Source organism: Suricata suricatta, chromosome 1 (genome assembly GCF_006229205.1).
Source record: "Suricata suricatta isolate VVHF042 chromosome 1, meerkat_22Aug2017_6uvM2_HiC, whole genome shotgun sequence".
Lineage (NCBI taxonomy): Eukaryota > Metazoa > Chordata > Mammalia > Carnivora > Herpestidae > Suricata > Suricata suricatta.
The window spans coordinates 191,014,841-191,025,991 of record NC_043700.1 but is presented as its reverse complement, the minus strand read 5'-3'; the positions used below and the strand labels follow the sequence as shown (position 1 = coordinate 191,025,991).

Here is an 11,151-nt window from a genome sequence, read left to right as displayed (position 1 = left end):
GTGCGGCTGCTGCTGACCTTCTGACCGCACGTCAGGAGGCCGGTCATCTGCTTCCGGACCATGCTGACCGTGGGAAACTGAGACCACAGGAAGTGAAGCCGAGGGTCAGGAGGGGCCCCTGTCCTGAGGTGTGCCCATCCCAGGGGCCGAGCTGAGAGGCCCTTTGTGGGTGTAAAGGAGGCCTGGTCTTTCACGGCTGCGCCCGAGGAAGCAGAGCTGACCTTGACCACCATGGGGGTGGGGGCTCTGGCCCTCCGCACGGTGGGAAGTCTGTGTAACTCCTGGCTCTGCAGAATCTTAGCTGCTCCCTGCTGCTGGCCGCAGCCTCACCGACGGATCGCACAGTGGTCCCCTAACACATTTTGTATGTCATGCGGATCATGTACCGTATCCTCACTATAGCATAAACCAGAAAAACTAAACTATCGTGAAGAAAATCACCAGGAAGAGAGAATAAATACATTTACAGGACGACCCTGTGTTTTTTCCAAAAAGTCTACTTTTAAGTGGACCGATGCCATTCAAACGGTGTTCAAGGGTCAACTGTAGAGACACAAGAAGTAACGCCGGGTGCGTAGTAAGCCCTCAGTAAACACCTTTCGAGTGAATGAAATCAACGGCGTTTCTCCCGCTTGCTCATTAATGCTGTTGCTCATTGTTCATTAAAATGTTTCCTGGATTCACTTTTCTATGAAACGGCTAAGCGCAGGGGGCCTTGTGGTCCTTCAGACTGTCGTGAGCGTAACCTTTCTGTGTGTCGCCCATCCAAGGAGGGCGCTTCTGTGTGTGCTGGGTCTCTCCCTCCGAGCCTGGCCGCCCGCCGCCTCCCTTCAGTGTCTTGCCCGCCACCTCCCGCTGCGTGTGCTATGCCCGAGCCGTGCTAAACTTTTTAAACCCTTTCATTGTAAAACATTGTATGGTCACCAGAAAACACTCGAAATGTGCATGTGCATTACGGACTTATAATGCAGGGTATCTGCGTGAGCGCCACCAGGTCACGAGTAGGACACGGGAGCCCCGGGAGCCCCCGAGTGCCCCTTCCTCATCCCAGCCCCCTCCCCACAATGGAACCCTTAACTTGGCCTCCATGGCAAGCAGGCAGGCGTTCCTGGGAAACGAGAAGATCCACTCTGATTTTTTCCAGTGCTTTCGCTCACTGTGTGCCTTCTAGATGCTTCTGTGTGGTTGACAATGACTCGTAAAAGATCTAGATCGAGGTGTACCTTTAGTGTCCCCTGTCCCCTGCCCCATGCGTGCTGCTCCCCACAGCCTGCCCCGCCCCACCGCCCCACCTGGGGTGCGTCAGCCCCTCCAGCACCGGCCGGACGGCTTCTCCGGCTGTGGAAACATCCCCTGTCCGGGCTCTCGGGCACCTCATCCACGTCGCTGCCCGTGAGAGCTGTGCGCTGGAGATGGGCTGGTGCCCCTAGGACCCGACCGCTAATTCTGTTTAACTCGACCTAGAAGTGAATTTAAGTAGCGGCCGTGGCCTCCATGTCACACAGGGAGGTGCGTGCGTGCGTGTGTGTGCGCCTGGGGGGGACAGTTCCTTGGGGAGGCTGGAATGGACAGTTCTCTCTCATTCTCCGTCCACGGCAGTCCAGGCCCAGAGTCCCCATGTGCCCCGTCCCCTGGGCACATCCTCATCGGCGCCGATGCAGCTGCGCCCGGGCCGCCGGCCCCTGCGCCCCTGACCGCACCCATTCGCAGGGCCACTCCCCTGGGCTCTTGCTGGACGCCCTTCCCTGACTGCTCTGTCGTGGTGGAAGCCCCAGCGAGCAGCCAGCCTGTCCCCGCTTGTAACGCTTCCCCGTGATGGTAGAATGCAGCATGACCCCGAGTGCAGGTGGTGATCTGGTTCCCAGGAGTGAGCGGGCGAACTGCGTGGTGTGTGAGGCCACCGTTGCTGAACCGCCCAGCTGGCTGTGGCCACCGCAGCGCGTCCTTGCGAGTCCCGCGTCGTGGAGGTGTCCTCCATCTCTCAGACGCGTCCTGGGACGTGGAGGTGCCGGCTGCGTCGGGGGTGCAGGAGAGTGCGGAGATTCCAGAGCCTGTCGGCCAGCAGGCGGACGGTCCCTAGCGCTTGTTAGGCTGCGCCAGCCGCTCCTCCGGGAGCTCTGCAGGGTGACAGGCTCAGGCCGCAGGCCCCCTCCTGCAGCCCTCGGCTCCTTGCCCCGGGCCAGGTGCGCTGTCCTGTGCGGAGTGGTTCCATCCTGCAGGGCGGTGTCCCTCCCCCGGGGGGCTTCCTGCCTGATGCAGGAGGCCGACAAGCCGCAGGACAGCCCGGGGCAGGCCGAGCGTGTGGTGTGCAGCAGACACCGGGGCCCCGGCCGCCAGAGCAGACGCCACAGCCGGAGGCCAAACACTGGACGCCGTCTCCTCACCGTGCTGGCGGCTGCAAGTCCAGGTGCAGGTGCTGGCCCGGTCGGGTCACAGCGAGGGCCTCGTCCTGGCTCCCAGACCACGGCCTTCCCCACGTGTGTTCACGCGGCAGATGGAGAGCCAGGCCCGCTCTTCCCTGTAGAGCCCCCGGGCCTGCCGCGTGAGGACCCCACTCCCCACCTGCTTCACCGCAATCACCTCCCGGAAGCCCTGTCTGCAAGGCTCACTGGGGCGAGTCAGCATGTGCATGAGGGAGGAGGACCCGCTGTGGGCATTCAGGGCGGGCGTAGTGGAGGAGGTGCCCTGAATTAAGTCGTGGAGCGCGAGAATGTGGTTCCGGCAGAGGCGGGAGATGGAGTGGGGTGCGCAGGAGGCGAGGCGGCAGCGCCCCAGAAGCAAGGGGGAGCGCGCTGCGTTCGGAACCCGGGCACGACCTGCTGTTCGGCGTTACTGCCGTGCGGGCCGAGGAGGACAGGCGTGCCGGTCTCGGGAGGATTCGGGGGGAGGAAGGTCAGCGAGGGCGTGGGTGTGGCGACAGGCACGGGGGACACCGTAGAGCCAGCGTGCCCTGACCGAGCGTGTGTAGGGAGAGCCGCTCTCTGTGGCTGGAGGGACACGAACGGGGTCCCGCCCGCCCGGCAGCACTTGGCCAGGACCCGCCGCCCTGGGGTCTGCAGGCAGCCGGCCCCTCCCGGACAGTCCAGGGCTGCTCCTCACGGGCAGAGAATTCTAGGGCGCTTCAGTCGTGTCCGCTGGCTGTCTTGTTGGTTTGCTCCCTGTTTTTACTGATCACCTTTCCGCAGCACACGGAACCTGGGCACTTCCTCATTTACTGGGGCAATAAAGCGCTCCTGGGCCCCGAGGCTCGGGTAATAATAGAATCCAGATGATAATAAGCCTTTTGGAGGCAGGCCCTTTACTTTCCTTCTTTCCTCGCTTCTGGCAGATTACGACTCGGATGCCATGAGCAGCTCCTACGAGTCCTATGATGAGGAGGAGGAGGACGGGAAGGGCAAGAAGACGCGGCACCAGTGGCCGTCCGAGGAGGCCTCCATGGACCTGGTCAAGGACGCCAGGATCTGCGCCTTCTTGCTGAGGAAGAAGCGCTTCGGGCAGTGGAGCAAGCTGCTCTGCGTCGTCAAGGACGCCAAACTGCTGGTAACGCGTCCCAGGCGGCTCCTGTTCACCGTAGGCCTGTGGGGCCTGGTGGCCATCCACGCGACGGGACTGATGCCTGGGCAGCGGGAGGGAAGGGGCCGCAATCGGGCGGGTGCGTTCGACATGGCTGGGCCCCGGGCAGCAGGCGCGGGCTGGGGCCCCTGAGCCGCGAATGCCTTCGGTTCTGCCTCCGGCGGCCACCAGCGGCTGTCCCTCCCGCCCCGGGCCCGTGCGTGCTGCGGGCCCCCTGGAAACGCGCAGGTTGTAACTTGCCGGACAGCCCAAGATGGGTTTTGTCGTTGGTAGTGAGTCAGTGAACTGCCCAGAGCCAGGTCATCGAGCGGGGCGGGCCAGCCGGCCGCGGGCCACGGGGACAGTGCCCAGGGCGGGAGGTCCATCTGGGAAGCTAAGGGCACATGCTTGTTTTGATGTTTAATCTGAGGGGCTGGAGAGGAAGACGGGTGAGTCACAGGGCAGCGGGGAGCGGGGACACGCGGGCCTCCCGCTGCGGCGTCCTTCCCACAGGCCCCGCAGAGGAGGCCGGAGCCCCGGCGCGCTGGGACAGCCCGGCCCTCCTCCTGTCCTGCCAGCTCTCGTGGACCGCGGGGTTGATTATCGGAATTGTGGATTTTAGTGCGTTTTTTGCATTTGGCTTTTCCTCCTGATTAACCTTGGGGGGGAAAGTTCACCCAGAATTCTAGCATTAGAACAGAACATGGGAAAATTCATGACCGAGTGTGTCACTCTTCAGGGGGGTGGGCGTCCCCGTTTTTACAGTTTCATCTGTGAATCCTGGGGATGCTCTTTTACTAGATTCTTAGGGCGTTGTGTGTTTTTAAATTAATGGTTAAAAAATTTTTTTAAAGAGAATACATATTTTTCCCACATGTGTGGCCTGACTTTCTCCCAAATTTAGAATATGCCAAAAATAATGCCATGGGGGAATTTTAAAGTAAAGAATGAAAAAAAACAGATTAAAAAGATTAACATGCTCCTTATTTGCAATCTGATGTAACGGCCACAAGATGTGGACGGGTTACATGAGCATTTCAGCAGTGTGGATGTGTTATATAGTGAGCGCTTCAGCAGTGTGGACATGTTACGTGAACGCTTCAGCAGTGTGGACGTGTTATGTGGACGTGTTATATAGTGAGCGCTTCAGCAGTGTGGACGTGTTATGTGGACGTGTTATATAGTGAATGCTTCAGCAGTGTGGACGTGTTACGTGAGCTTCAGCAGTGTGGATGTGTTATGTGGACGTGTTACGTGAGCACTTCCACAGTGTGGACGTGTTATGTGAACGCTTCAGCAGCGTGGACGTGTTACGTGAGCGCTTCAGCAGTGTGGACGTGTTATGTGGACGTGTTATATAGTGAGCACTTTAGCAGTGTGGACGTGTTACGTGAACGCTTTAGCAGTGTGGACGTGTTATATAGTGAGCACTTCAGCAGTGTGGACGTGTTAATGTGGACGTGTTATGTGAGCACTTCAGCAGTGTGGACGTGTTACGTGAGCTTCAGCAGTGTGGACGTGTTATGTGGACGTGTTACGTGAGCGCTTCCGCAGCGTGGACGTGTTATGTGGACGTGTTATACAGAGAACGCTTCTGCAGTGTGGACGTGTTATGTGGACGTGTTATACAGAGAACGCTTCTGCAGTGTGGACGTGTTATGTGGACGTGTTATATAGTGAGCGCTTTAGCAGTGTGGACGTGTTATGTGGACGTGTTATACAGAGAACGCTTCCGCAGTGTGGACGTGTTATGTGAGCTTCAGCAGTGTGGACGTGTTACGTGAGCTTCAGCAGTGTGGATGTGTTATGTGGATGTGTTATACAGAGAACGCTTCCGCAGTGTGGACGTGTTACGTGAGCTTCAGCAGTGTGGACGTGTTATGTGGACGTGTTATATAGTGAACGCTTCAGCAGTGTGGACGTGTTACGTGGACGTGTTACGTGAGCTTCCACGGCGTGCGGCGGACTCGCGGGGCAGAGGAGTCCGGCCCGGGAGCGGAAGCAGGCGGCAGGCAGGGAGCAGGGACCCGGCACAGGGCCGGGGACGCACCGGTTTGGAGGCCCTCGGCTCAAGGCAGACTGCAAGCCGTCCCACTTCCGGTCTGACCCCGTCCGCTGTCCTGTTAATCTCGCTTTCTCTGTTCCTCCTCTCGTTCTTGCTGAGAAGACGAGAAGCTGCCGGACAGGAAATGTTGGCAGCGATCCGGCGTTAACTGGTTTTGGCATATTTGTTTTCCTTCCTTTTCAGACGAGGCAGCTGTCAGTGGGAGTTTCATAAAAAGTGGACGTCTTCCCTGCCTTTGGTGCTCGAGAGCCAGGGTTTTAGATCTGGAAAGTAGGAGAGGGCTCTGGAAGCCATTTCTGAAATTAGGCGTCTCCCCTGTAGATGGTGCACGGCGGCGAATGCGGCTCCGCACTCACGCCGTGCGGGGCTGGGGTCTGACACCGACAAGCTGGGTAGCCAAGGGAGCCTCAGTTTCCTAGTCTGCAAAATGGACGGCTGTGATGAGCAGATGAGATTATGAAATGCGTCATGTGACGCTGACCTGGGGGAGGTGTTACCGTTATTGACGATTTAGTGACGCAGCAAAACGATGATCACAGCAATAGTTTGTTTTACAAATGAAACAGGCTCAGAGAGCTGAGAGATTTCCTGGGAGTTGGATTTAGTGAGTAATGGAGCAGGACTCAGTGCCCGACCCTCAGAGCCTCTGTTTCCAGGAAGATGTGTGCATTTGGTCCCAAGTTTATGCAGTTAGATCCACGGCGGGAGGGGAAACCTTTGCACAAGATTTTTTGGGGGGGCAATTTTTTTTTTACTGTTTATTATAGGGAGACAGACAGAGCATGAGCAGGGGAGGGATAGAGAAAGTGGGGGACACAGAATCCGAAGCAGGCTCCAGGCTCTGGGCTGTCAGCACAGAGCCCGACGAAGGGCTTGAACTCACAAACCGTGAGATCATGACCCGAGCCAAAGTCGGATGCTTAAGTGACTGAGCCACCCAGGCGCCCCAGACAAGATTTGGTTCTAGGTTTTCACAGATCCAGATTAAACACCAGTGATGGGCACTAACTCTGCGTGTTCACACAGCCCTCACATCTTTAGGGTGATGTCTGCCATGTAAATGGAGCCGTGTGAATTTTGGATCCCGTCCTCAACCAGAAAGCAAACCTTTGCAGACATGTAGTATAGGACACATTGATACATGTGCTCTTGAAGAAGGCGGTCCCCTGTCTTTCAGAAAGGGGACAGGGTGAGGCCAGCAGATAGACACCCAGGGATGTGGGTCGTGGAGTAAAGCACCCAGATCATCGTGGGCCTGCATCAGGGCTGTGCCTTTCGGCAAACTGAGGATATCCCTTAACGAGGATGCTCCACGGGTCCGAGCCGCCCATCAGAGGAGGGGGTTTCTGCTTCCCACTGAGTCGTGTCATCAATGCTCGGTGCTCTTTGCCGAACCCACGAGCGGATGCGCGTCCACGTCCGCGGGGGTGACATGCCACGCGCGGCGGGCCCCATGCGGGTGGGGCGTGCGTCTGCAGAGCCAGCCGCCCCGAGCTTTGCGGGCGCCCGAGGGTCATCGCGCTTCCGCCTGCCCTCCCCCCGCCTAACCGTGCTCTCCCGTGTTGAACGCAGTGCTACAAGAGCTCCAAGGACCAGCAGCCTCAGATGGAGCTGGCGCTCCCGGGCTGCAGCGTCACATACGTCCCGAAGGACAGCAAGAAGAAGAAGCACGAGCTGAAGATCACCCAGCAGGGCGCCGACCCGCTGGTGCTCGCGGTGCAGAGCAGGGAGCAGGCCGAGCAGTGGCTGAAGGTGAGGCGCGGGGCCGCTCGTCGCCGGCCTCCCCCGGGCCTGGCGTCGGGGTCCTGTTCTTCAGGATGGATTTCGTTTGAGAGAGAGTATGTGTGTGCTAGCGGGGGAGGGGTGGGGGGAGAGAGAGGGAGAGGGAGACACAGAATCCGAAGCAGCTCCAGGCTCCAAGCTGTCAGCACACAGCCCGACGAGGGGCTTGAACCCACGAACTGTGAGATCATGACCGGAGCCTAAGTCAGATGCTCAACACACTGAGCCCCCGGGTGCCCCGTCTGATTTATTTTAACGTGTCTGGCTATGGATTCTTTCCCAAGTATTCTGCTTGGAGCTCCCTGGGCTGCTAAATCTGTGGGCGGCCGTCCTTCTGAGTTTTGGAAAACAATTTTCATCCATGTCTCTTAAAAATATAACTTTGTCCCATGCTCTTCTCCCCTCCAGCTCTGTTTAAATACACATTGGATGTTTTAACTCCAACCTACTGTCTTCTCTTGGTACCTTGGTGTCGTCCCCCGCCCTCCTGTCGTCTGCTAATGTCTTCCTGTCACTTTACAGCTCGCCGTTTCTCGTCTTCGCCTGTCGGGGCGCTGTTAAAGGTGTCCCCGTTCTCTGGGTTCTGAGTGTTGGTTGTGGGACTCTAGAATTTCCAGCTATTCCTTTTATCGCCCTGGAAATCCCACTTTCCACAGTTCTGGACTTCCTGTGGCAACACTCGTCATTCATTTCCGCAACAGCAGGTAACGGCCGGGCCCCGCTGTCTGTGCCTGTGCTTGTTCTCTGCCTGCGCGCCGTGCATCCGATGATGTGCGGAAGACAGCTCGGTCGTTTTTTTACAACCGCCTTACTGAAGTGTAAGTCACGTGCCGTACAATTCACCCTTACAGAGCACGATTCGAGGCTCTGGGTCTATTCACCGGGATCCGATTTTGGGACATTCTCGTCTCCCCCACGAGAAGCACCGTTCTCCGGCCCCCCCAGCCTCAGCCCCGGCCCCACGCCACCCCTGCTTTGTTTTCAGCCTTTCGTGTGAACACGCTCGTGCAGTGCGTGTTCTTCCGTGCCTGGCCGCTCTCGCCTGGCGTGACATCAGGGCTCACCCGTGCCGTCAGACCTGTCGCTCCCTCGTGATTTCTGGGTGCCCTTGTGCCACATCCGAGAACCCGGGGCTCGCTCCGAGGTGCCGGAGGGGCGCCGCATCCTCTTCCGGTGGCTGTAGTGGCCGACCTTAACCTTCGCCTGGTCCACCTTGATGTGCTCTTCCTTGTAGTATTGCGACAGGGCCCCGAGTTCACGCTCGTGCGGCCGGGCGGCCCCGCAGAAATCGTTAATTGGCGGCAGTACGCTTTCCTCCATCAGGGAGCATCTTCCTCTGCCTCCGCCGCGCGCCATGAGGGCATCAGCTCCCCGAAATCAGTTTAATCTACTTCCCGGGCTTGAGCTTTTCGGAGCCCCCCAGGGAGCTTGAAGTCGGCCCGCAGTCCGTGCAAGGGCAGCACGTTTCTGTTCATTTCATGCTTATTCCGAGACACAGTCCCCAACTTCATCGTGGGTGTTTGGCCAGAGCCCTCCTTCTTGGTGTGCCGTGGACCCCAGCTTCTGACTCCCATGCCCCCGGGGCCACAGGGCCGCTGCCCGGGCTCTTGGCTGCCTCCCCTGGGGCGGCAGAGACAGTCCCTGCCGCCAGCCCACCTGCCCGGGTTTGCGTCTTCCTCCGGATGACGGCCCCGTCCATCCTCACGGTGACAATCGCTCTCTCGTGCTCTGGGCAGAAGCTGTGTCTCTTTTCTCTCGCCTTCCTGCGGTCCTCCTCAGGAAGGTGAGTCGGGACCGTCTAGTCCCTCGCTGCTGCCGGTGCCTGCTCTGGACAAAGGGGTGCGAGGGCTTGTAATGTCCTGATGCCGCGTCCTCCATCAGCGGTTCTTACAACGTGCACGCGTCCGTTCAGCTTTGAGCCTCACGGCCCCCCTCACGGCACTGACAGTGGTCACCTCTGTCCGCCGCTCCGAACACACATGTGGCTTCTCTCGTGTCTGTGCCAGGAGAGACTGCACAGAACCCTTGAGTTTTTGAGGGGAGCCCCGTGATCAGGAACCTCTCCTGCTCCGCCTCCCACGCGGAACTTTAATAAGGTGCGTACCAACATCTCCGCCAGCAACATCTTTAAAGCCCTTCCCGGCTTACAAAACGCTTTTCCACCATCAGCTGCCTGATGCAGGTGTTCCAGCAGCGGTTTTGTCACAGGAGAGAGGCCGACCTCGGGTGGGCGGGACGGTGCAGCGGCTGCGAACGCTAGAACATTCCCCCTCACTTCCCACCTTCCCTGTGCCGGCACCTGGCAAGTCGCCGTTCCCGCTTTCACTCCTTCTTGCCTGGTCCCCCCAGGAAGGAGAGAGAGAAGGATGAGGAGAGCCAGGAGTCTCCTTCGTGGTTCTCTGTTCTTGGCCTGGTCGCGCTCTGGGTGAGCGGGCTCTGTCCTGCGCTCGTGGGCTCACCCGGTGCCGGCGGAGAGCCAGAGGGGCGGGGCGGCCCGAACCCCGGGAGCCCCCCCCCCCCCCCCCCCCCCGTGCTCACAGTTCGGTGTGTCTTCCCTGCACGCTGACTAGCTCCCTTCTTAGTGACTCGAGGATGTGGCTGGGTCCTCCCGTCTCACTGGGTGCAGCGCGCAGGTGGGCAGTGAGAGGGAAGAACGCTCCAGAAGTCACTTGCTGACGGGGTGGGGCCGCCTGACGTCCTGTCTCAGCAGATGCGAGACACCGATCGGAGACACTCAGCTACTTACAGGACAATGACTCTGCTCAATGGAACTTAATTGCAAGGATTTTAGAGCCCTTGCTGATGTGTCTTCAGAGGGGAATAAATAATGTCTGGTAAGTTACCTTCCTCTGAAGAGTCGAAGGTGATTAATTTCTCCGTTGATGTTTGTGCTTTACTTCTGGGACGGGTGACAGTGAGGGCAGCTGACGAGTCTTGATTAGAAATGAGTCAGAGACAAAACTAGTTTGAGTCAGTGAGAGAATTCGCTCTCTTTAAAGCCAGCAGGTGCCTGAAGGGGTCGGTGCAGTGTTTTCTCTGTACAGTTGTTAGATCGGCTGTCTTGTCAGTATCACCTAAAAATTTAAAAAACATAGATTCCCGGCGACTCGGATTCAGGAGGGTCCTAAGAATCCTTTCCTTTTCCCTTTCTCCTTGTGTCTGCTTTCTCAAGATCTCAGCTGCTGCAGAGAGAATTGGAACAGGCCTCCCCATTAACTCTCTCTCCTTCCGCAAAGGTAACTCTCATTCCGAACGTTGTCTAGATCTGCCCTACAAATACTTTTTTCCTTATACGTGTGCTTATAGACGACAAGCGATTTTTGTTTCTCACGTTTAAAAACGTCCACGCACGTGGCTTCAGACTGCACGTACCCTGCACTCGCGTTTCCCACGCCCTCGGTTATGTCTGCTCTGGTGTTGATGGCCGTGGGTCTGTCCACCCTTCACGGTCGGGAGCGTGCGTCCGTGAGCCTTCTCGCGTGCGCCCCTGGGTCTCGCGCGGCATGGCTTCTCTGGCGTGGGCACCCACGTTGGCATGGCTGGCTTTCGTATGCGCACAGCTCCCACCTTACTGGACCTGGACACACGGCTTCCTGGGTTTGCTTGTGCAGTTCCACATCTGCCAGCCACGTGGGGGGCCGCCGTTTTGCACGTGGCTGTTCCAGAGTTTCTTTACGTGCATGCGTAGGCAGGACGAAATGCACGTTTTAAGCCCCACCCCCAGGGACAAGAGTGGCGCTCCGCCTCTTCCC

The 11,151-nt window shown here is 58.3% G+C and overlaps 1 protein-coding gene across 1 annotated transcript in view; it reads left to right on the top strand.

The window, feature by feature from the left end:
• AFAP1 (actin filament associated protein 1) overlaps positions 1-11,151 on the top strand; it is a 125,959-nt gene that overhangs the window by 73,723 nt on the left and 41,085 nt on the right. Inside the window, exons 5-6 of the mRNA XM_029948981.1 lie at positions 3,329-3,540; positions 7,190-7,369. Coding sequence (XP_029804841.1) covers positions 3,329-3,540; positions 7,190-7,369 — 392 coding nt within the window. The remainder of the gene's footprint in view (positions 1-3,328; positions 3,541-7,189; positions 7,370-11,151) is intronic.